The following is a 25094-nucleotide window of genomic DNA, read 5'->3' on the forward strand; positions in this document are numbered from 1 at the left end:
GTTTTGGAATGATAGTCGTTTTTTGATAATTTGGCAGCTTTTTAGAGGGGTCAATTTTTTACAAAAAGGCAAGGTTATAGGCTTGGAAAAATCGTCTATTTCTTGAAAAAAAATTTCTTCTGAAGACAGGTTGATTCGTATCTTTATGATTACAAAGAGGTTTAATTGAGGTTTGATTTTGGAATGATAGTAGTTTTTTGATAGTTTGGCAACTTTTTAAAGGGGTCGAGTTTTGATAATTAAGTAAGGTTATAGGCTTTGAAAAATTTTCGATTGTTTCCACACATTCTCGCCTGATATACTCCTACTGTTAAGTTTTTAGCAAAACATTTCAACCAAAATCTAGATATTAAATCTAGGCCTTCGCGACTTCATGGATATGACTTTGATAAGGTTGACTAGATGTAAAATTTTCAAATACAATTCCACTAACAAAATTTTCCCGAGTTCAAAATTATTCCGAGTTCAACATTTTTCGTTATTTATAAACAAATATATATTGGTAATGGCTCTATCTGTAGTTTCAATTCTAAAATTATTTCGTTTTAAAAAATGTCTTAGAAGGTCATACTTGCAATGAAATTCTTTTCAAATTCGAACAATTTTCGCTTGAAAAGCTCAAACAATATTTACAAAAAGTTATAGACTTGTCTTGTAATTTGATTGGGAATCTGAACCTTTCGCTTTCAAAGGAATCGTCAAGAGTACTTTGCAATAAAGATTTACGTTATACAGAACAATATTGGAGAAGAATGTTGAAAGCAAGATTCGCGGCTAATGAGTTCCATACGATGGATATATCGTTTTTCATAGAGCAAAACTACTGAACATACATCTAGATACATTTTCTTATAGATTTAGTTTTAATTTTGGTACACGAGAAAACCACAAGAGAAACATCAATCAATTTTCATCTTGGACCCTTAATTTCTTAAATGTTCCTGCTCTTGCTTTTAAAAAAATTATCTTTCAAAAACAAAACTTCTGCTTGTCTGAAATTTTTCCATGTAATTCATTGAGAGCCTTTTGCTTGGATATTCTACCATTGTAGAAACATGTGGGTTTTAGAGTCAAAATTTTTTCATACTGCAAAGTAACATTTTTTTTCTATCCTTTTTTGAACCCTATGAGCCATACCTTTTTGAGATTATATAAGAAATGATCCAGCTTAGAAATAAGTTTCCTAAGAGCTTTATTTTTGCAAAAAGATTGTACCCGAAAATTCCGATGCAAGGTTTCGATGAAATCATGCGAGTGTGGAAATTTCATAAATGCTAAATTTTCAAAAACCGCAATGTAGAAGACTTATACAAAATTGCATACTTAGCTTAGGTAAGTGTTTTTACGAACTGTCAAAATTAAGTAGTTGCACAAAAGATGTCATTAAAAGATATGAAAGAAAAGAAAGACTCCCAAGACTTTTTGATAATTTGATCATATTCACACTATCTTCCTCTAAACATGTTTGTCGAAGTTTAAATCTACTGAAAATTCACCTATTCGTATCCAGCGTAGGCTGATGATCGATGGTTTTAGGGCATTGTTAATAAGTCATTTTAGCAATGCAGCAATAAAGATCTGTTGGTGATATGATGAATTACAACGGTATCCAGTGCACATAAAGAGATCACAGGAGTAAGTCGATACTAGAACTTTTAATTTTCGACAGTCAATATCAACTAAGATACTAATATTACTAAGGAATACCTACTTCATAACTATGACACCCTCTTCTTTATCTTCGGTCAAAGGATTTAGTCCGTGTTTTAAGTGAAATTTTCTTCTTAAGTAGGCATAAACAACATCACTCAGGAGAAGGATCTAATAGAACAATATATTAAAGAATTTGTCAGTACACACGAGATCAAAGCAGTTGCTTAATTAATCTCTTCCTATTCTTGAAGGAGAATTTATTTGTCATTTGTGGTCATTTTTAAAAATGTTAAATGACTTCTGACCCTAAGAAACCAAACAGAAACAAACCTCTTTTACCGTTAATTTGTATGGAGCCACACATAAAAGTTAGTGTTTGATGAAAAATAGCAAGTTCTCTTTAATTCTTCCTACCAGGCCAAAGGTTTCAGTAACTACCAATTCTTCAAATAGATTTATGATACAAATGTAATTCGCTACATTGCCTTTAACAAACTATGGTACGGGGAAAAAACTGGAGTTGACTGTTCATACGTCATACGTCATGAGTTCATACGTCAGGGGTTCATACATAACCTGTTCCATATTAGGAGTCCACTCATATGGAACAGTTCATACTGTCATTTAATTGTCCTTTGGTAATGTTATAATCTTTTATAAAATGAAATCCAAAAAAAAGATTTCCCGCGAAGATTCCCCAAGAAAATTCCCGCGCAATTATTAAAAAGCTAAAAATTGGTTGGGACGTTGAGTAACTAGGAAGAATGTGATGTTCTGAATATCGTTTTCTTAAATACATTTGCACCAATAGAAAGAAGAATAGGCCAATTTGGCCTTGGAAGTATCGACTCTAACAAGAAAGGGCAAGAAAATCCTTTCACTTACAAAGATTTTCCCAAATATTTGTTTTTTTCACTGATAATTTTCCTATCGATATCTAAGAATTTCTTAAAACTTGAAATTCTTTCCATAAAAATAGCTGAAATCAAAACTTAGTAGTTTCTCCACCCCTAGCTTTTTATATATGTTTACCCGAAATTCCAAATTTTCTAACTAATATGCCTCACCATCGTCCAAAGAAACAATAGTAATAGTTAATGTCAGCGTTTCTTTGGACGAACAGAATTCTATTGAAAAGTTAAATAACCCATGGTCAATACTTTTTCACCCCCCTTTCAAACACGCTATTGGGTAATGTCACTTGGGGTGAGACAGGAGATCGACTACCTGAACAACCTACTTTACAATACAAGGATACTCACACTGCTTGAGTTGTACATGAAATAATTGTTCAGAGATTAAATTGACTGATGTAGGAATTGAAAGATCAACTTACCTGAGCTAGGTTGAAAGCCAAAGTTGCTGCATAGAAAAAATTGGCGTTTCCGCTGCCGGCATACACCCACAGATGGTAGAGAACAGGTGCCAAGATCGCAGAAAATAGCAGCATCACAATCGCAACAAACAGAGAACGAAAGTCTGAAATACAGATGAAAAAAGACCAACTTTCACCTTAAAGTATAGATCAAACAAAGAACATATATTTGCACCGATGCAAATAAAACAAGACAGGACAAGGCATGACAGGCAAGGTAGGGCATCGTTACCGATGAGGACAAGAAGTGTGATAATTAGTGCTCCGAAAGGGCACCATTGAGCCTAATAATGGTTTTTCATGTTCTAAATTGTGACTGTCTGAGGGCACCGTTTCCCTAATCAAGAGACATTTAATGAATAAATGCTTAGCAGAGTATCAGCCGGATAACGAATGTACTGAAAGCTGAAGGTCAATAACATTATCTTCATTAGATTACCAGTAAAATAATGGAAATGGGCAGTGAAGAAAGAGAAATTGCAAGAGAAGGGCGGGGAAAACTTCTACTTAGTGAAATGCATTTGATATTTTAACATAGTCAATACAGCAAACAAACGATGTAGTTTATTAGATAAAAATGTGCTGTTTTTTACTTACATGGGGTTATATTTCTCCATAAGGGTAGAATAGCCAATGGAATAATCACGTCACCAACAGATGAATACGATTTACACCAACTGCATGTTGCAATTAGACAATAGCACAAAAATATTGGTTGATTTCTAAGAAAAATAAAACCCAAATATTAATTGCAGTATTAAGGTAGTAAATATTTGGCATTCGTCTATGGTATTTCCTCTTTTGTACTGTATTGAAAGTTTGTCATGCATTAGCATCTTTTGGATAGTTTTATACACTTATTGCTTGGAATATTTCAAACCCTGGCACAATTGCTACAATAAACGGATAAAAGTACTCGGATTTTAACCTCTGCAAACAAGAGCCTCGGAAAAGACCAGTCCTTTCTAGGCGTAATAGACCTACAATGTCGGAAAAAATTGCTGAGACAAAATGCAATTTCGGAAATGTTCAAACTTAGGTTGCTCTGGAAAAATCGAATCTCCCCACCCCCTGAATCAATGTTGGATCAGAAGTCTATCATATGCATTCAGCTTAAAAACATGCAATCAACATTGAATCGGGGCAGGGGGAGGGAGGCTATTTTTGAAAGCAATGAGAAAACAACATAATTTCCTTAAAAATCTCAAAATATTTTTGCCCGTGATCGTAGAATATGATTGATAGTCAGTCTTTTAAACCAAACATATTTTTCTACGAAGGTATTTTGTGGGGCTAGATATTCTAAGCATGTGCCACTAAATGGCTATTAGGAGAAAATGAATAATAAAATATGCAAAAGAGTATGTCATAAGGAGCGTACCTGAATAAAACTACGAAAGGAATGAGATACACGAATGTGTGAAGCTGCAGAACCCATAAAAAGAATAGCCTGAAATGCTCGAACATTTCAAGAAAAAAGTACCAGAAAAGGCCCATGTTCGGAGTCAGGTCAGGAACTTTGAGTCTGAAAGAAATAACGAATAAAACAATAAAAATGCAAGTCACTTTAACAAAGACTGTGTCGTTAATCATTGATAATGATGTTGTATGCCTAATACTACAGCTTTATCTTCTTTGTCCAGGCACCGCGGAGCGTTGAGAAAAAAAGGTGGGGGGGGGGTGGGTTAACAAAGTGAGGGGGAAAAATCGAATAAAAAGTGGTTTGACTGGTGATTCATTGGTAAATGTTTTGGTTTTTTGGCCCTAGAAACTCCACTTCTCCGCGGTGCCTGTTATCAGCGAATTGGTTTCACCAACATAAAGAAAAATATATTCAGGCAAATTTGGAGCAGCTTTAAATATTTTGTGCAAATAAAGGAGAGGCCACGACAGCAGGCTGCTCGACGGACTCCGGAGGAAATCTTGCGGCGAAAAATCGATTAAAATAATAGCATATAAGAGACACCGCAACGCGCGCGACGAGAATAAACAACAACAAACTTTAGTGATTTGTGTGTTTGTTGTTGTCTATTCTCGTCACGCGCGTTGCGGTGTTCTTGAAATATTTTGCTCTTTGTTTTGCGTAGCACCTTTCGCAGTTACTTCTTCTTGTGCGGATTTCAGCTACACTTCTGTATAGATTAATTCACGTTATTTGCCTTCTGTTTTGCAACAGTAAAACATCACATTGTTACTTTCTCTGAGACTGATTTTGAAATGATAAAATGGCGTCTCTTGCCACAGACTATTTGTCAGAAAAAGAGTTCAATGTAGTGAAAGTATCCGAGGCTTCATGTCCATAGTGCGTTCATGGTTTACAAGTTTACATTCTTGCATAAGCTCAAAATATCAGCTAAGAAAAAAGATACAGTGTACAAAAATCATTTGCGTTGTTAGATATCTCATAACAACAACACTCTCCAAAATATGTTGGATATTTCATAAAAAAACTATTGAAAAAGAGCCTGACTCACATAAAAAAGTAAACAGCATTGATAAAATCCCAGCTCTCGAATACTTTGAACGAGCAAAGAAGGAGAACACACGACATCATTAGGAAAACAGAGACAATGCTTGTTACTTTTCTCCAAGATATCCTGCTGCCATCCTCGGTATGACACAAGGAGATTGGTATTAGAAGCATGATTGGATAAAATGACAAATAGCATGCCAAGGCAAGCACTACTGTAGCACATTTTTCATAACCTGAAAAAAACGACAGGTATACCACTTTAAATATGGTTATCTCAATAAGAATAGCTGTGTTAATCCAGGCCTAAAGTACATGAATTGCTGACTGTATGTAGTGAGCTGTTCGCTTTAGAGAGATTGGTTGAAAAAATTTCAATGAATGGAATAAGAATAGAAAAAAGGCCAGATTCGACATTTCTGTATAAAGTTTTCAAACTTAAAAAATCAAGAAAGATTAACTCACCTTTCATCAAAAAGAAAAGGACTATGCAAGTCAAAAAGTTGTTTATCAAAACTGTCGAAGAAGCTCCATAGGTCACTAGTGAAAATGGATTAAAAAGATACCTAAAATGAAAGTGAGAGCATTTTACCTTTATTGTATATATTCAAAAGCTTAAACTATTCAAAAGAACAAAGGAACAAAGGCAAGGTTTTGCCAAGATCCAGGGAAATCATGGTTTTAGTTTTGTTAAGAGTCAAACTAAATAGAAATTCCCAGGAAAGGGTGTGTCCAATTGAGTGTGGCTTATCAAGTGAGTAAAAAGTCAATTTATCTTATTAAGACCTCAAGTTGTCTGTAGAATTGGTAAAAAAATGTTCTATGGAAAAATAGAATTGAAATCCGTTCCCCAAACCCTTATAAATCAAAACAATAAAAGAGTGGTTCACTTGACAGAAGATATCGATCTTAAGACTATAAAGGATATGAATATGAATAAAATTGATTTTTATAATAAAAGAAAAACTTACAATAACCCAACAAAATAGGGAATATGATGAAGGTCCTCCTTTACCCATAGCAGAGTCTCGACGTCAGGCCTGTGCTTTATAAGTGTTTGGTATCTAATCTGATATGGTTAGAAAATACAAAATATTAAAAAAGGCCACAGTTTTTTAATGGTTGCAGCAAAATAGTGAATGAGGAAGAGTGCAACACAAAACTTAAAGGGAATTTCAAGCAGCAGTCCTGGCAACGCGAATAAAGCAATCATAGCTCCTGCTCCCCTCCAGGCTCCCCTCAAATGCTCAAGAGGGGCTGCAGATTATTCTCCTTAACTCTTCCAAAGAAGAAAATTGTCCTTCTTAAAAAAACATTTTCCTTTATTCCAGACTTTTATTGAATAGCTCACTTTAAAATTACTAGGAGAGCTGTAAACCACACCCATACTAAAAGTCTTGTAGCCAGGCCTGTTTCAACGAAATGCATCTTTTGGATGGACAGTACATCTCACCTGCTTTTCAACAAAATGTTTAGCTCCTTTCATAAGAAGATAACCACCAACAATGTCACAAAGCTGAAATAGCGTAAAGACAGGCATGAATTTCAATCTTAAAATATAAATTCAAATCTATGGTTCAAACACAAAAGCTGAGGCTTCTTCTATGCATAAAAAGTTGGAAATCTACAAAAAGATTTGCTTTTAAAGAAAGTACATCAATAGTAAATTGGCAAAGGAAGAATATGATAAGATTCTCAAAGGAAGTGACATCTAAAAGAAAAACATATGTAATGTACTAAAGATCAATCATAATTGAAATGATAAATAATAATGACCCATGCTAACAAAGATAATTTTGGGTAAAATAAGCTGATTCAAATATCACAGGCCAAATCTTCTTTGTTGAAATAACATTTTCCTATTGTTAAAGGTCAATCAATCAAAAATAAAATCACCAAGAAGGTTAAATATCTCTTAGAAAAAACTATTGTTCTTACTATGAAAAGGTAAGGAACACAGAATGAAAGATTGTCTTCCAGAAACATGAACAAAGAAATCAGCAATGGTGGCTGAAAAAGGAAGAAAAAATTACACATGAAATCTATGTTAGAAAATACTAATGAGAACTGAAGAAAGGGAAAATGAATCTATGGGGGTGGGAATTCGGATATTTTTCTTTGGTATCCTATCAAGTCCATCTGATGGCCACAAATATGAATAATGCCTTAGCATCAGTGTAAATTTCCAATCAACTTTCTTCCATGTTCTTTGCAATTTACATGCAGATATTCTGCACCAAAACACAGAAGAACATGTTGAGGTTGAAAAATTAATCCTGCCTCCCTGATAATCTCACCTTGAACTAGGAGGTTCAATCAATGGACCTCCAATGGACAACCACAGAGGGAACATAAGAAAAAAATGCAGTATTCCACTTCCACTAGAAAACAGATAGAAATTTAACTTTAGCTGCTAAAACAATACATTTATTTTTTTACCCACATGGTGACATGTTTCTCCACTGTAAGGTGATATTCCAGCCTCAGCCAAGGCAATGCATTCTTTTACTGTTGATTAAATCAAATGGCATATTAACAAAATTAAATTACTCCATCTTTTGCAAAAACAAAGTTCTCAGAGCTTTCCTTGGTAAATTGTAACAATGATAAAAAAATTGTATAATGTGCAATTAATAAATAAAAAGTAGTCCAGTATTCTAAAACATGATTGGCTGTAGGCTTAATATCTAGCTCTAGAAACACCCAGAACCAATTTGATATATTCAAAAAACTGGGATTTGTGGAGGAAAACTTTTGTAGGGTGTTGCTCTTGAGATTGACACATCTAAACTACAAGTTGATCAGAAAGACAGAGCAGATATGACAGTGATGCTATTATATATATTCTATTTAGTAAGACAAGGTTCACAGTAATTTGCAGAGACATTTTCTTAAACATAGAGTATCTTCACCAGACTGGGATTGAGGAACTTCTGTTTGTTATACAGGAAAAAATCAATGGTGCAATATATCAAAATCGTTTGGAAGAAAACCCATATTACTTTTCTGAGCAATGAGCAATATCTGTCATGAACACCATCAGACTGGAAAATTGGTTCCATGAAATGACAAGCTCATTTTGAAAAAATGAATCACATGTGTCCTTAGAGTCACATGTTTTAATAAGAAATCTTGATCTTATTAAATTTGTTTGCTCTTACTCAAAAGTGTTTTTATCTTTCACAAATTGTTAAATTTTGTTGCTCCCATGGTTATGGTCAGTGGTAATGGAAGACTTTTTACATTCTAATGCCAATGTCAAATTTGAGTTCTCCTTTGCAGCAAAAAAGTAAAAGTATGTGGATTGGAAATTTGAGTGTATTGGCAAAATATTGCAGGTGCAAAACAATTCCAATTGTTTTGTCCTTGCAAAGCCTGTGACCAACCCTGCTTGTAACTCATCCCATAAAATTATGATTCAGCGATTGAGGAAAAACATACCCTAGTATTTTACCAAACACTTGCAATTTTAAATTTCAGTTACATATTGTTGCAAATTGCTGTTTTTTAACAGGAATCTTTGTTCTGACAAACTCTGCAGCTCTGTGTGTCATAATGTAAGCCTTTAGCTGACAAGCTCATGCATAACCTACAGGGCTCTTATTTTCTAGTAGATAGCACCTTACAAAAAAACTGAGACATACAATTACACCAGCTTTTGCCACAGAGATTGCTTTGATTAATAAGAACAATCATCCACAGAGTAATACCTATTACCCTGCTATTACTCTGGACCTGCAGTGGCAGATCCAGACTGCCCCCATTACCGCTGGTAGTCAGATTATTAACAAAATTATAAAAACAAGGGCCCTTTTTATGTTGACTCTACCACTTTAAGTAAACCATAATTAAAAATTGAAGAAGTTTGATCGCACTGCAAGCCAAGAATTCCTCCCTTGAGAAAAGCCTGAAATTGTCATAGAGACAAAAATGCTTTTGAGTGCAGATTCAAGCAGCACTGAGTGGAACCAGCCTGTTCAGCAAAGTCACATGCTGGCATGGGGGGATGATGTAAGCATTGCCTGCTAGCTAGGGGGGTATAGTTAGTGTAGAGCAGATTTAAGCTGTACTGAGCGGTGGTCAGGCTGTCTAGACCAATCAAATCATCAGAGATCACAACTAGCCTGGGGGATGCTTACAACTTTTGTTGACAACCAATGAACAACCAAGTTGACAACCGCTCAGATGGGAGGTTGAGTAGTACTGCTGCTAAATACTGTTAAAATCTTATAGAAAGATGGGGGATGCCTGCATATTCGTCAAGAGGGCAAACTGTAACTTCAAAGCCAACATGAACCATTATTAAGTATAAAACACCCATTTTTGTAGGAATATATTTTGCAAAAATATGGAGGCTCAAAATTACAAAGTGTAAGAAGGCAACAGTTAAAGAGATCTGTTTACCTTGTTCTATGGTGTTACTTAGGCTAAATGTAAATTTTTTATTCTTTTAGAATCTCCAGCCTCAGAATATTAAGCAAACACAATTTGTCCTTCTCAAGGTTGTTGTGAAGATAATTAAAACCTCAAGGAGGCAATGTTGCATCTTGAAAATGGTCTTCATCAGAAATTATAAAAAACAATTATCATAATATATGTAGGTGTGCAGGAATCATTTTGGTTACACCACTTGAAAAAAACTGTAAATGAAAAACAAATATCTCACATCTACTCCAGGACGTAAGGGGTGTTTCAAATTCTACCCGCAAATTTAATACTTCAGCGGTCTTTTTTGTCGATAAAAGCAAACGCAGGAGGAACGCTACAAAGAACAGTCCGATATTCTCCATTCTCCTGGTAAACATTTTTTATCTATAGTCTTTTTTATAGATCAGTGGTAAACATTTGAAAAATAGCTACTATCTTTGGATAGCCTCCATTCAATTCTCGACTCACTTTTAAATAGAGGTTTGAAGGTAATGGTGGCACAACAGCCAAGCGGAACTGTACCCGAAAAATGCCTCATGCAAGTATGGCGGAGAATATGCGGTTCCAGGAACCAAATGGTATGCTGTTTGCCGGTCAAACGGAAACAAGCCGTGATCTTTTTAATGCTTTTAAATCAAGGCCCCTTCCAAACCACAGTATTATTCATAAACTCGTAGATAGGGAATTGGGACTGGCCATGAGAAAACCGAATACCCACTTGCACACAGCCAAGTCGCTCAATCTTAACGTTTTTCCAAATTTCACAGTTGTTAATATTGAGAAGCCTCCGTGTTTTCTTAGAAAATTTGCACCAGATGGAAGACATTTTGTTTCATTTTCAAGAGACCAAAGTTCACTAGAAATATACGAATTTTTAGGACCAGATGCTGGAGAGGAACTTCTTAGAAAACGAGGCAAATGTGGGGGAGAAGGAGAAAAATTCATCCGTGATACGCTATTTGACAAGTTTTTCAGAAAGAAAGCAACAGTTACAGTTGCATCTAATGGTGAACATCTTAATCGTGAATGCAGTTTGTTTACAGATAATGGTAGGCATGTTATTGTTGGGTCTGCAAGCAATGTTCCTGATGACCCTGCACCTCATTTCTATGATAAATATAGAAATAATGAATCTGTTTCATCTTCTCATACTTTGCCATTAGAGGATTATACAATTCATATTGTTGATTTGTATAATTGTGAGCAAGTGGACACCAGGGTCTTCAAATGTGACAAAATTTTCTTGTCACACAACCAGGGGCTTTACTTGTATAGAGATCTTCTGGCAGTACTTTCTGTACAGCATCAGACTATACATATCTTTCAAGTAACAGGAGGCGGTCATTTTGTTGATGTACGTATAGTTGGGAGATTTTGTCATGATGATGACCAAATGATATTTGAGTCAGTAAGAGAGGCTCGATGCCTTAGACCATATCGGGAAGTGACACTGAACAGTTTGAAACATAGAATCCTAGTCTATCTATATAACTGGTCAATGAAGCAAGAAAGCAAAGAAGCACTAAGAAGATTTTATCAGCACTTTGACCAATTCCGGCTGCTTCGCATGTGGAAAATGCAGCTTTTGGATGAGGACCATTTACTTATCAAATATGCTAGCGAAGATGTTGTTACACTGAAGGTCACAGACCCAAATTCTCAGTTATCCATCTTTGTAATTTATAACATGGCATCAACAGATGTTGTTGCAGTTTATGAAAACAATTCTGAAGCATTATTGGAACTGTTTGAGCAATTTAATGACTCATTCAGAAATGCCTTACCTGGCAATTATGTGCAATTTACTTGCTCTACATCAAGCAACATTTATGCAAGATATAATCAAAGAAGATTTAAACATACAATTATTAATGCCAAGTATGGTGGCCATGCTGAATCTGTCAAAAGACTTCTAGCCCAACTTCCCATCAGTTCCCAATCTTATAGCAGTAGTCCCTATCTAGATTTGTCACTTTTCAGCTATGATGATAAATGGGTTTCTGTTATGGAACGTCCTAAAGCATGTGGAGACCATCCAATACGGTAAGCTCAATTAATAAATACATATCAAAAACAGATTAACATCAAATCAAAGATTTTTGACAATTTATTACAGGCTTTATTTGTAATTAATTATTCAGGTTCAAGTTACCTTTTAAAAACCTTATAGCTGAATTCCTTACTTTTTATTTTAAGATATGTTAAGGATAGAATGCCCCTTCAGTTTGAAATTTCTCATTTTGTTATGATGATTTTTATCTTTGCAGATTTTACTCAAGAAAATCTGGTTTGTTGATGTTTAAAATTCATGCTGGTGTATTGGGTAGGCCAATTCCTCCAACAACAAAGAGACTGGTTGCATTTACATTTCATCCGTTTTATCCCTTTGCCATATCTGTTCAGAGGAACAATTCAGAATATATTGTCAACTTTCATGTGAGACATTTAACATATGATGGCTCCGATCATATTTGAGAGAAAAGAGCTTTTGATATCAGATTATATCTGAGAAAAGGCATTTTTGTACATTGGTTCTCAAATTTGAATTTCCTGTTTCATTAGTCATAAAATTTCAAGTATTGGCAAACCTTGTTATTCTTGTTTGGAATTACGGTATTATTGTTCACACAACTATTTGATGGAATATTTGTTGATAAAAACTATTTTAAATATCTAACCATGAAATTAAAGAAAAGTTGACTTTTTTGTTCATAGTTGTATTTTTTCACAATCTTGACATTCATGTGTAAATAGGACATCAATTTTTATAGTTTTTTATGGGTTTATTCAGTTAAATATTCTATTCATTGTAAAATCATAAAATTAGCAAAATTGTTGTTTGTTTAGGAAGTTAACATTTAGAGTAGGGAAGGCTTAATATATGATTTTCTTATTTCATGATATTCTAGAAGAATTTGAATTGTAAAAATTTAAACAAGCATGGGTTTTATCAACTTTGGCATTGGAGGTGAGCAGGCAGGTCAACAACTGGCCATTATCTAATCCCCATATCTTTCTGGCTCCTGTCTAATTTCAATCATTTTTTAAAAAGGCTTGTTACTTAAGTGGAACTTTGTATTCCTCTACACTAAAATGATTCACGGAAACCTCATTTTTGCACTTCCAGAATGACTTAATTTTTGAATCCCCAAATTTTAACTTTTCTTCATTTTCAAAGTGTGCTTTCAAATGTATGTGTTTTGTAGTATGGCAGCTTGAACCATAAAAGATTAGTTTCCTTCTGTCTTGTCATAAAAGCAGAGTGCTATGACTTCAAAATATGAATAAAAAGCAGGCAAAATATTGAATGTGTGAGAAGAAAGAACCGCAGGATAGGCTGTCTGTTGGATTCTGTGAATCTTGCTGAATCAATGGGTATGATATGAATACGAGGATAAAATTTAGGACAAAGCAAAACAGCGATGATAATCCAATGTTACATGACTCAAGGTTATCTTAAAGATGACCTAATATGCTTAAATCTTTGAGAAAAATTTATTTGTTAAGAAGAGATTACCAGTTGACAACAAACAATTGTTTCCATCTTGTTCAAATATTAATATAACAAATATTACAATATTATTATCTGGCAGCCAGTTTCTAATCAAGGTGTGACGGATCTGGCTACATGGAATGGTCCAACATGAAAGCGGGATGGATGTTGAGAATTGAGGAAGTCAAGGAAATCAAAGGAAATTGTTGAGGAAGAATTAGTTTTCTTCAGTTTTGTGAGAAAATAAAAACAAATTTAGTGCTGTTGTGCCTTGAAGTGCATACTGATGGGGAGCGAGTCAATATATGTTGAAAGCTGCCTACTCTGCCTCATCATGTCCATTGTCAAGTTTGTACCAAATCCTTGTTGATGAACTTCATCTCCAAGAAAATCTGCTTTTAATATAGGTGTTTATGAAGCCTTTCATAAACAATTTATGTGGGAAGGTTGCGTAATATCCACCCAATTTAAACCAGGGTTGGTGGCTCACAACACATGCTTGATGCCAAAGATATTATGGAAAAATTAACTTTATGTTTAAGTAAGGAACAAGCGTCTTAGAAATGACCAGTCTGCAAAATATTTAGACTCAGCTTGTGCTCATAATTAACTAGCAATTATAACTAACATCATTGGTCCTATTAATTTCTGTTTTTATTATTTTTTCATTTTCGAGATGAAAAACGAACAGTGAAATTTCATCTAGAATCCAATTGTTTTCTATCTTCTTATATCCAATGGGAAAAAAGCGATTCAATATCACATGACAAGCTGATCCTGACGAAGAATGAAAACTCTGTATTAGTGTTTTTCTATTGTGATTGATATGCTCGACAGTAAGAAATTTCCCCCGTCAATCAACAAAAAAATCAGCTGGTCGAGAAAAAAAGAACTTAATAACGAGCGAAAACGATAGGCAAGGATTAGCTCCTAGTTGGAACCGTTAAATTGCGCTCACCTGACCCGTTTCAAATGTTCACCGACCGATATGTTTGTAAAACACACCTGTTGTGAAGCGCTTGATTCCAGTGTCGATTGAAACACGCTGAGAATTTTAAGCGACAGAACGCATACTGAAGTGGTGGACCAAATTGATGGGCAAGATCTCAACTCGATGAAAAAGAAAAACTTCTGAATATCAGTGTCGAAAAAATGGAATGTAAAAAGGTATGCTGCGACAATCGTTCCTTGTTGTAACACACTTTTCTTTCATAAGAATTTGTTTTATAAAAGTAGTTAGGCTCCGAATCGTCAAATTTTTAGGGAATATTATAAGAATATTACTTAGCCTCAGCTCGCGTATTTGTGTCTCATTTTACAGCAGTTGCTTGTTTTTCAATGTTCATATAAGAAAGCAGAGAATCGCATGGCTTATGTATCTCATATTTTCAAACCTCACATTTACAATAAGTCTAAACATTGATACCATGGCCGAATTTAAGCAAACACAATTTATTTTATCACTTTCATCCTAACTTATTTTGTTTTCAAACTCTTTACCTTATCAAGTCCTTATGCATCCGACGTATTTTATGAATGTTAATGCCGGTTATTTGTGGTTATATTTACCTTTTCTTTCTATATTTTTAAAAAAATTTGAAAATTGCTAGCAAGATAAATATTTTACTCTATTTTCACCAGTAAAAATGGTCTTTTAATCCCTTCAATACTTTCAAGTTTAGAATCTTCAGCCTTTCAAACATATATCGAATTTAGGGGTAAGACCATGGAGGTCGTTGCCCCTTTCAGGAGTCCGGATCTCAACAGAGCTATAACTCCTTACCTTGATAAAACTATTGAATCCACTTATGATGTAAAACTTACCAAACAACTCAGAAAGATTCCCACAATTCAATAATTACAATATCTGAAAAAGCTTCGTTTGGAAAGGGCAGTAGACATAGCATTCTCGGCAGTACCACAGAGTCAGGCTCGATAATTTTTTTGTTTGCAGAGTACGAAGCTATTCATCGAGCGGTTGTCAGTTTACGTCGTTATAAGGAGAGCCAATCTATTCTTTACGGCGTCGTGTATGCGAATTGTTTATAAATTTCGGTCTCCCACACTATGCCAAATAAGATGATAACAAAAATCCAGAGGAAGAAACTGCCAGAAGGGTCGAGGTTGCCGAAAAATGGCACCTTATACATTTTACTGCTCACAGAGAGAGAAAGTCGAATCATGATTCTTTTAAGAATCCTCCAGGACTCCTAAAAGTGAAAAAACTGGAAAAACTGAGATTGACATGCCAATCCATCCCCACTCCCCGGTAATATACCTGCCCTAAATTGTCATCATTTTCAAAGACTCGACGCTGAGGTTAAAAGGAAAAGAATCACCCCCTGGCAACGAACAGTAACAGGTTAAAAACAGTCGAGCAACGGCTGGCTTAGAATGCCGCAAAGTGATTTTAAATACTGAAACAACTGGGCTAAGATAACCATCGAGGTACCTTGGATTTCATAGCAAAGCAGTCTGATTCAAAAAGAAACTTGCAGAAAACATGCAGCCACTGCTGCTCCAAACCAAGCACAAGAAAAGATATACAAAGTCTAAGAAACACGGCACACCACGTGTAAGCTTCTATGTTAGCATCTCCACTACACCAACTGCTATTAACAATGTAATTTTAGGTAAGCAGTCCAGTTTTCCATGCCACGTATTACCACACATTATTATGTATACACAAATTTTGAGAATAGGGCACAGTTGAGTTTCATGATAACATTGAAAAGTAAGCGAGTTGTTTTTGAATATATTTATACCATTTTACCTTTAACAATAAAGGTATCTTTTGTACGTTGCTTCGTCATTAAAATTGAGGCTAGCGGTTTCCGTGTCTTCTTTCTTAGCTTAAGGAAACTGGTTGTTGCAAAGATTGCATCTTCATTTTGCTCGACCCCTATTTCAGTTTCTGTTACAAAATTATTTGTTGTATAGGTTGTTGCGTATTGATATCTCGGGTGCAACCTCGGCGAAAAGCATTTAAATCATCTAAATCTATCAACTGATAAAAGTTAAAATGAGAACGAAAAAACTTTCATTATTTTTCGAAAAAAGTAAGCTTTTAGTATTTTAGACACCATCTGCTAGAGAAATATAATCTTCTTCAGAGGGATAATCTCCATATATCAGGCAAATAGGTGTGTCTAAACATTCCATATGTTCTGAAGGAATCTGAAGATGGTTTTCCTCCGATTGGAATGGGAAAAAAATTAAACAGCTTCAACAGAAAATTACACTGCACTGGCATTAAATATTGAACCACATGCAAACAACTTGCTTGAACCTTACACGTAAATCGTAAATCAGATCTAAGAGTCGCAAAATTACAGTATAAGCTGGGTAGTATTGTGATAGAACATTCAATTGAATCTTATGCTGTGATATTTAGCATATGTTATGCTGCGAATTGCTAAAACCGTTAAGTAGTTTTCATAGTGCTGAGTTTTTTTACACGGAAACAGCCTTTTGAATGCATTACGTTAAAAACTTGCGTAGCATGAGAATTTGATGATATGAATCCTTAGTTTCCACTTCTTTTCATCATATTGCCATAGAAAATTAGAAAATGCAAGTTTAGAGGTTTAGTTTAGTAGACCAATAGATATAACATATCTTGTAAGAGCTGCCTATTGCTGGGGTGAGGTCATTTCAGCACAAAGGACGATTATCTCCATCCCAGATGGGTACACGTCTACACTTTTTGTTAATTTTAACAATAACAACGCGAACGGTAGGAGGGAATTAAAGACAACCACGAGCAACAAGTGCCTTGCAGTTTGAATCGACAGTACCCTAAATATGAAACCGGTTTTTGACAAGTGCTCTAAGCAGCGAAGGCTATTTACGAAAGTATGATCTCCTGCTTTAGTCATTGGGAGGAAGACTCGGGTGGAGACATTTACATTCCTTGACATTTCCACAACGTGAACACATTATTTGTGAACTCTAAAAAAATTTCACACTTTCTTTAAACATTGTTTAAAGTCTGTTTTTACCTTATTCATCGCACTTTTCTTGTCATTTTTTACTTTTAAAATTGTTCATTTTGTATTAAACGCCACCCTCCATTAGACGCCGCATCTAAAAGTTGGATTCTGTAATGAACACCGCGGCGTTCTTTAGTGGAAATAAAGTATGCTAGAAGAAGTTTCTCATTCGCTGGTTCGAAGGAGTTGCTGCCATTGGAAGCCCATGAATAGCCAGCAACACAACTTAAATCTTATCCAAAGAAATATTTTAGCTAATATGCGATTAAACTTATCTTTAATGTGAGCTAATACGCGATGATATTTCAGTTAAATTTTTATAGGTACATTTTTTATGGTAGTTACTGCAGGTTAGGCTGTATTTTAGGTTACTTTCATTACTTTTACTGGATATATGAAAAAAACATTTCAATTGTATATCCAGTTAAAATATTCAAAAGTATTATCATTATTATTATTATCATTATTATTTTTATTATTATTATTATTATTATTATTATTATTATTATTATTATTATCATAACATTCTTTTTTGGGTCGAAAATACTTGAAAACACAGAAAAAAGGAAATTCGATTTTCTAGTAAAATCAAAATCAGCAAGATTCGTAAAATCAAGCAGCTTCGATGACAGGCAAGTTTATCAATGGTATCCTAAAACACAGTTTCGAGATTGGTATAACAAACAAAAACAGAGTACCACAATCCAAAGTATACCAGGGTACCAATTTTGCAATGTCAGATTCACTATATCCTAATAGAGACCAATGTCGAGAAAGCAGAGCAGCGCTGGATATATGAGGGGCATTGGACCCAGAAAATGATGGGGGCCCATTTGTATTTGGCTATGTTCAAATTCATTCCAACTAAATCTCATTGATTTCTTTGCAAGAACTCGAAAAGTTATATAACTTGGAATAACTTAACCAAAAATATTGCCCTGAAATGTGTCTCCCCCACCCCAATGTCATGCCACTCGGTATGCCAAGTGGCGAGGTACTGTGAAAGAGCCTTAGTGTAATGACTGGCAAAGAAGGACTTAACTGAAAAAGAAAAGTAATAACTAAAATTAAAAGGTTTTTGCGAAAATGTTCAGAGAGCCTGCAAAGCGTAGCACGATTGGCTAGTCTGCTTATGGAGACACCTGCCAAACAACATGAGCTGAACAAAACTTTAATTCCTACTTTTAAAAATAGCATGGACACCTCAAAATCTTTAACGTAAGACCCGTGAGTTGCCAAGACATGAAACAATGGCTCCTAACAGCTGGTAATGAAATATGCATTAAAAACGACGTTAAAAGTGATACGAACTTGACCTTTCTAGCTGTGATGGAAAATCAGTCACAGAGATTCTCGAACTAAAATTTTCGCTGTCTAGCGATACGAGGGCTTTATCGAGAAGCGATTCAAAAACGAGTAACAGTCTCTAGATAACCAGTTGCATGGTAATTCAAAAGTCATAACCCAGTCTACTTAAACAATCAAGCAGACAGGCTTTTGAAAATTAGCTAGATTTCGTGTAATTTTTCATTCTTTTTTGCAACCTGTTAAGCCATCAACTAGACATTAACTGACAGTGTCAAGACCTTTGATGTGTTAATGGATAGAAGACTTTCTACCGCCAAGAGTTTATTCTCCTCCGTGAGAATGATAGCCTGCAATCAGGTTACATGTTGCAAAAGTTGCAAATTTCTGGACCTATAAACCTTCGCTAGTGGCCTATTGATAGAGGGCCGAAATCATGTTTCTTTTATAAGCGTTTATCTTGATGAAGTTTTGCTTTTTAACAGGTATGGCACATTTGTTGATCATGGTTTTCATAAACGCCACGGGGGACACAGGTAGAGCTGGAAACTCGAGTTGCAGATTGTGCCTATTGGCGGAAGAGAATCAAATCCTGCTGCACTTTCTAGCCCTTTCAAAGCCAACGAGAGTATCTTGCAGTTTTTTTCTAATGCTGCTGGCACTCATCTCAATATACCTCAACATATCATCAATATATTTCATTTTGCATGAAGTCAGGCGTAGAACACATGTCAATCTACTTCTCTCTAGCCAAGCACTTGCAGACGCGCTAACAAACGTACTGGTAATGCTACCAATATCGATGATAATATTACCAAATTCATCATCAAGACCAAATTACTATATCTGTATTATAATATCATTTCTTGATCACTGGTTCCATTCAGTAACCATGCTAAACCTCGCTGCCATTATAGTCGATCGATATACAGTTATCGTTCAAAGAAAACTCAGCGCAGTGACTAGGAGAACAGAGAAGTCGATGGCCGCCATAACTGTTATTTGGCTTACGACTTTCGTGCTCGATGTGTCATATGCCGTGCCTTTCTTACAGCAGGTTGATTGGATTTCCATTGAAGCATGCCCACACTGCAGCCCATCGAAAAGCATCTTCCAATGGCTTGATGAATTTATAAACAGAATTATACCGTTTTTTGTTATATTGTATTGCTTTTCTAGAATGATCTTGTTGACGTATAAATCTAGGCACCGTGTTGGAGTAAAGAACGGTGTTGCAAACTGGAAGACTATTCTTATTGGAATATATGCAAAATCCGTTAACTCTTGCCTGGTAATAATGACTTTGTTCTTGATTGGAACATTCCCGGACCTGACATTACTGATTACTCTGAACTGGCGTTGGACCGTCGATCTGAACACATTGATGTTTGCAACCTGGATGCGGTTCACGATGACCGCCATCAAACCAGGGATTTACATGATGCAGAGCCGCAAGTTTTCGATTTGCTGGTGCTCTTCATGTTGCCGTAATGTGAACATGACAACTTTAGTGACATTGACAAAAAGACCAAGTACATCTGTCAGACAGTCCAGTCATCGTGAAATGGTTTCTAAAGTCAGCTTTACAAAAGCCAGCGACCTTTTTTCTATAAAGTTGCAGATTGATGAGCTAGATGCATCAAAATCGAATGGATCAAAGACAGACGTGGCACAAAAAGTTTTTCAAGCAAGAAAAAACATTCACAACCACTCCGAGATCACCACGAGGAAAAAATTGATTGGCACATTTGGCAAAGATGCTTGACAAAGTGAACCTAAAAACTTAACTGTCCATGGAAGCCAGAAGAGGTTGGACCCGAATCAGGAAACTAGTTTTGATTGTTATGTTTCCAGAATTCTTTCAAGTTTGCCAAAAGGAAAATTGTCAATACTCGATGAGGAGCTTTTAGTAACTAAACACAACCTTGCCCATCAATCGAGTTAGACATCAAGCTGACTTTGTTTTTTTGAAACTAAATAAAGACTCTTTGTTTATAAAATAAAGACTAAAGCACTTTGGCTTGCAAGTATTACTCTACCGCTGATATCAATGTAAACAAATAATAAATTGATAAGCTTACCAGTTTAGGTATTCTCATGATTGGTTGAATTCTTCTGCAGCAACAAATTTATGCTCTTTCCATTGCGCTGAATAAAATAAAGTTGGCAATCATTGAAGGCTAGTGCAACTGAAATGCTTGCAGGAGCACAGACTTTAACAAGAAATAAATTGTCGCTTTACATCTTTGAGACAGCACAGATAACAATTATGGTGATGAAGAAGGTTCATATTAGGAAATTTCTCCTACAATTGTTATCATTAAAGAACTTTGCAAATCTATATGATGAACGTTACTGACAACTTGTCTGCATTATAATGTTCGAAGCCGTAGGAACAGATCTTCACATACTTTGGTGTGCCAAACAAGACGCTATATTGAATTTAGACCCAAACGCGTAAAACGAACAGTTAAGCTCCATTTACAGGCATACACCCATTAAACACACAAGATTTCAAGCAACATTTTGTGTGACTATAAGTGGAGTGTTCTGTACTCTATTGGTATGTGTTGTTGCTTCTAGTTTTCATATGCCTTGCTAGGGGAGGAAGTATCATTAACCGTTGGTATAAAGATATTACACCGCTACAGATATGTCTAAAAAAGGTAAATCATATCCTTTTATCTTCACTTTAACGTTTAAAAGAAATCAGCCTGTTAATTCTTGCGCTAAAGTATTCGAAATGTGAAGCGACCGGAAAACCAAGTAATAATTTAACAATGTCAATGTAGCATATAGTTTTGATTCTGAAATGTTTCACTTGCAGTAGGAGCAAATAAAATTATCTTACACATGTATTGTTACAGATCAAACCAGGATGTTTTAAATTCTAAATTGTTATACGTTTCTAGAGAGCTGTTGCTACTTCAAGTAGAACTACGATTTTGTACATTGTTTCTGCTGCACAAGGCATCAGATCTTTGCACTATTTTGGACTAAATGCTAACGAGATGTAGTATTTGCAGATCCACGAATTTATAGGAATTGGTTTATCTGATGAATTTTTAAAGATGAACGTCACAGATAAGCTTTAAATATAAATTTTTAGACTTGAATATGAAACCTCAACAAATTGCCTTTCCAATCTGCCACTTGGAAAAATTTTCTCCAAGAAAAAAATTCATTTCGATTTCATTTCTCAGATACAAGCCATGTCATTAGAAGCTTAGTCATTTCTAGATAAATCATTCAAAAACACTAGAAAATTAAGTCAATAAACGACTGCAAAACATGATATCAATAGGGTACTTTCTTACCTTGCAAAAGCCAACAGAATATCGAAATGACTTTCGAGATTCAGAGCATACAAAGACTTCTTTCTGTCCTGTCAAGTAAATAGAATCTAGACTTAGCAAACTGTGAGCATTTGACTCCTAATGATATAATAAGTACTGCAGAATTATTGTACTATGACTTTTGAAGTACTATAAAAACTTCATTCTTAAGATTTCTTATAAAAATCGAGTGAATAGTTTTGTTATGAAGATGATTTGGATTCTATTAAACCAATGAACATAACTCTTCTTTACAATAACCCTTGCTTTACATCAATTGGTACAAAATGACAACATTGTCTCAGACAATCCTAGAGAGGTTTCTACATGCTCTGTAGAACGTAGAAGTCTGGCGTGCAACCTAAGCTTGTCTCAGCTCGTTGAAAGACAATGCAGAAAAAGAAGATTCGAAGCTTAATATCAGATACAATCTGATAAGGGAAATGGAAAGTGATATCTTTAAAACATTCGGAACACTTACTGAAGTTAGGTCGTCTAGTGAGTCATCGAATTAGACAGGACTGAATAATTCCGAAATAGACGAAAGTTGCTTATCAGTCCAAAACATATTCTTAAGTGCAACAGCTGGAGAGTAAAAAGAGCTTTTACTTAGAAAACCCACTTAGTTCAGCGTGAGATCAACAGATAGTAGTCATTATGCTGTTATAATCCTTTTAACAGCGACTCTCCCTATTCCTTTTACCTAATTGTACTTGTTGCTTATGTATGTTCTGGAGTAATTAGGAAAGCTCTAAAATTCATAGTAGCTACAAAAAGGCTCCAATGATGCTTTAAATAAAATAGGTCAGAAATGACACAATAATGATTAGTTAATGACTTTTTTAACATTGTATGAGAAGAACCTTCTATCCTGTTTTTTTTAAACTAAACAAAACAAAGCAAAATCATAAGAACTTCTTTCCCCTTGGCTCATTAAATTTGATGTTGCCCAGCAGCATCTAGCTACAAATTCGATCAAGCACCTATTTCTCAAAATTTGCCAGACATAACTGTTAGCTCTACTCAAGGGCAGAATAACAAGAATCAAATTTGCAATGTTGTGACCACACTCTCCCTCCTGACTGATAGTATGAGGTGACAACACAACATGAATGACAGATGACTCACAATTAAACTATGAGATTAACAGGTTGAGTTCTATAGATGCGTTTTTCACTATGATATTTTGGTGACACAGCTCTTCTTATCTTTAGACATTAACACTAATACACCAAGCAACATTTTTTATTGTTTTAACACACAAAAATAGGAAAAGAAGGGGCTGAACTATAAAGCAAATGAACTTTCTGTGGAAAAGCCAGTGGAATTTACAACACTTTTGATTACAATTAACAATGTCGATATATTTATGAAAAACATCTCAAATTCACTCAGATTTGCAAATGTTCTAATGATGCTTTTTCTCAAACCGCAGTCCACAATATCCACATGCATGAGGCCCGTCTTGATCCTAGAAAACACAATTAAATAAAGTAATTACTGTTTATGATCTGAGAAAAAAATATCAAAGTAGATTAAAGTAAGTATAGAACGTAACATCTAATCTTTTATGTTTTAGACTTAAAACTTTTTGAGAACAAACAACAAAGGGAAATTTGTCATAGTTAAATATTTCATCAGAACAGAACTCATTATGAGTTATCATTGAGTTCATTTTGACTCAGCTTTTCACACCCATTAAACTCAAGAAGCTTATTAAAAAATGATAAACCAGAATGAAAAGTCTGCAAGTTGAATCAATAAACAAAAAAGGCACCCTTAAATATTTTGGGTCATTTGTTAACTGCTCTTGAATGAATCTACAGGTTTTGCAGCAATTATACTTAATTGGCAGCAATTCCTAAGAAGCACAATTAAAAATAGTAATGAAAAAATAGAAAAAAGTAATGTAGACCCAAGTAACTGATGAAATGTACATAAAAGTAAAAATGATTCATACCAAATTTATGTACACTTTTGGATGCCCCAAGGCACCTCCACCTGTAAAAAAATCAAAATGTTTCTAAATAAACTTCCTAACATCAAAAGCTATTGGTGTTACAAAAAGATTCATTTTTGTTTGCTTCTATCGAGCATTTTTCTGGCAGTTTGGGCAGACTTGAAACATGGTAATGAAAGGGCTATTGAAAATATATACTTTTTTCTATAGATGAAAAATTCTCAGAATGTTACTGCATTTCAGAAAGCAAAAAGTGATGTGGTGGGCATTACTCATCAATATTGTTCATAGATTTTCAGAAATTTCAGACAATGGAAGAATCTAAAATTGATGGGGTGGTAAATGGCAAAAAACTTTATGTTGTCATAGCTTTTGATCAAAATATCAATTCAAACAAACATCACATTGAAGTTTTTCAATATTGCATGACACAACAGAGCCTTAGTATTTGAGAGTAAGGGGTTTTTATTGGCTACATCTAAAAGAACATTAGATAATGAATCTTGCTAGGACTACAGTTCTATACTTTTCCTTAATTTTTTCTTAATTTGGTATAATTAAAGCTAGTATCTCCTAACAATCATAGGTCTTCATAATTTAAGCAGCCCATGATACTGCAATCATTATCCTTAAATTTTTACTCAAAATTTAATTACTGGCAAAATAGAACCAAAGAATAAGAAAATTATATCCTTTACCTCCATCACAAGAGACAACTCTTTGATTCACTTCAATAGGTGGAACTTCATTGATCAAAGTCTGACTAAAATTTTCATTCACCTGAAAAGAATGGGAGATAAAAAGTTTAAGAAATGAGTTCAAAGAATAAAAATGTCTCTAGGAGGAATACCTCAGAGTCAGGTATAATATTCTTCAACACCTAGAGTTTTGAACATCTAGTAGCCTGGGGTCACTATGTTAGTCTTCTATTTTTTAAACTAACTTAAAATGCTCCAAATTCACTCGAATTTCTCAAATCTGCTATTTTGAATTTATGTTGTAAGTCTTTTTGGTAAAATTTAATACATCTTTTGGAATTTTGCCCTGAAAATTTCTCTTTTGAGGAAATCAATACCTAGGAGT

General features: G+C 34.8%; 4 protein-coding genes across 5 annotated transcripts in view; 2 read left to right on the forward strand and 2 right to left on the reverse strand.

Moving 5' to 3' along the window:
* Window positions 1–23186, reverse strand: LOC135691422 (GPI-anchor transamidase component PIGU). 2 transcript variants are annotated; one of them, XM_065209283.2, is made up of 13 exons: window positions 22533–23186; window positions 22034–22101; window positions 20798–20864; window positions 7942–8006; window positions 7437–7508; window positions 6952–7014; window positions 6470–6567; window positions 5964–6064; window positions 5503–5734; window positions 4410–4553; window positions 3626–3750; window positions 2990–3132; window positions 1–1821 (listed from the first exon to the last, which is right to left on the reverse strand). In XM_065209283.2, the coding sequence occupies exons 5-13, from the start codon at window positions 7482–7484 to the stop codon at window positions 1708–1710; spliced, it is 1068 nt and encodes a 355-aa protein (XP_065065355.2). In that variant the 5' UTR covers window positions 7485–7508; window positions 7942–8006; window positions 20798–20864; window positions 22034–22101; window positions 22533–23186; the 3' UTR covers window positions 1–1707. The 2 variants fall into 2 exon arrangements, with proteins under 2 accessions (XP_065065355.2, XP_065065354.2); XM_065209282.2 differs by lacking the exons at window positions 20798–20864; window positions 22034–22101; window positions 22533–23186 and adding an exon at window positions 10165–10303 and having other exon boundaries at window positions 2–1821.
* On the forward strand, window positions 10456–12804 carry LOC135691420 (DET1 homolog). The gene is made up of 2 exons (XM_065209280.1): window positions 10456–11969; window positions 12194–12804. The coding sequence occupies exons 1-2, from the start codon at window positions 10456–10458 to the stop codon at window positions 12399–12401; spliced, it is 1722 nt and encodes a 573-aa protein (XP_065065352.1). The 3' UTR covers window positions 12402–12804.
* Window positions 12955–24709, forward strand: LOC135691421 (uncharacterized). Its single transcript, XM_065209281.1, has 2 exons — window positions 12955–14586; window positions 19202–24709. The coding sequence occupies exon 2, from the start codon at window positions 19204–19206 to the stop codon at window positions 20479–20481; it is 1278 nt and encodes a 425-aa protein (XP_065065353.1). The 5' UTR covers window positions 12955–14586; window positions 19202–19203; the 3' UTR covers window positions 20482–24709.
* The window catches only part of LOC135691424 (NADH dehydrogenase [ubiquinone] iron-sulfur protein 6, mitochondrial), a 5413-nt gene continuing 3658 nt past the window's right edge, over window positions 23340–25094 (reverse strand). The window contains exons 3-5 of the mRNA XM_065209285.1: window positions 24710–24791; window positions 24012–24052; window positions 23340–23522 (exon numbers count right to left, since the gene is read on the reverse strand). Coding sequence (XP_065065357.1) covers window positions 23460–23522; window positions 24012–24052; window positions 24710–24791 — 186 coding nt within the window. The 3' untranslated portion in view covers window positions 23340–23459. The remainder of the gene's footprint in view (window positions 23523–24011; window positions 24053–24709; window positions 24792–25094) is intronic.

Source organism: Rhopilema esculentum, chromosome 4 (genome assembly GCF_057945365.1).
Source record: "Rhopilema esculentum isolate cy_ngs chromosome 4, ASM5794536v1, whole genome shotgun sequence".
In the NCBI taxonomy this organism is placed as follows: Eukaryota; Metazoa; Cnidaria; class Scyphozoa; order Rhizostomeae; family Rhizostomatidae; genus Rhopilema; species Rhopilema esculentum.

What these genes read in the sequence shown, in the direction of transcription:
- LOC135691422 (XM_065209282.2), bottom strand. Translation starts at nt 10,303, where the DNA reads ATGTTTACCAGGAGAATGGAGAATATCGGACTGTTCTTTGTAGCGTTC. An exon ending in CCTTTTCTTTTTGATGAAAG is followed by an intron (nt 5,735 to 5,963) that starts GTGAGTTAATCT and finishes CGTTTTTTTCAG; the next exon opens with GTTATGAAAAATGTGCTACA. An exon ending in TGGCTTTCAACCTAGCTCAG is followed by an intron (nt 1,822 to 2,989) that starts GTAAGTTGATCT and finishes TTGTTCTATTAG; the next exon opens with ATCCTTCTCCTGAGTGATGT.
- LOC135691420 (XM_065209280.1), top strand. Translation starts at nt 10,456, where the DNA reads ATGCCTCATGCAAGTATGGCGGAGAATATGCGGTTCCAGGAACCAAAT. An exon ending in TGTGGAGACCATCCAATACG is followed by an intron (nt 11,970 to 12,193) that starts GTAAGCTCAATT and finishes TTATCTTTGCAG; the next exon opens with ATTTTACTCAAGAAAATCTG.
- LOC135691421 (XM_065209281.1), top strand. Translation starts at nt 19,204, where the DNA reads ATGGCACATTTGTTGATCATGGTTTTCATAAACGCCACGGGGGACACA.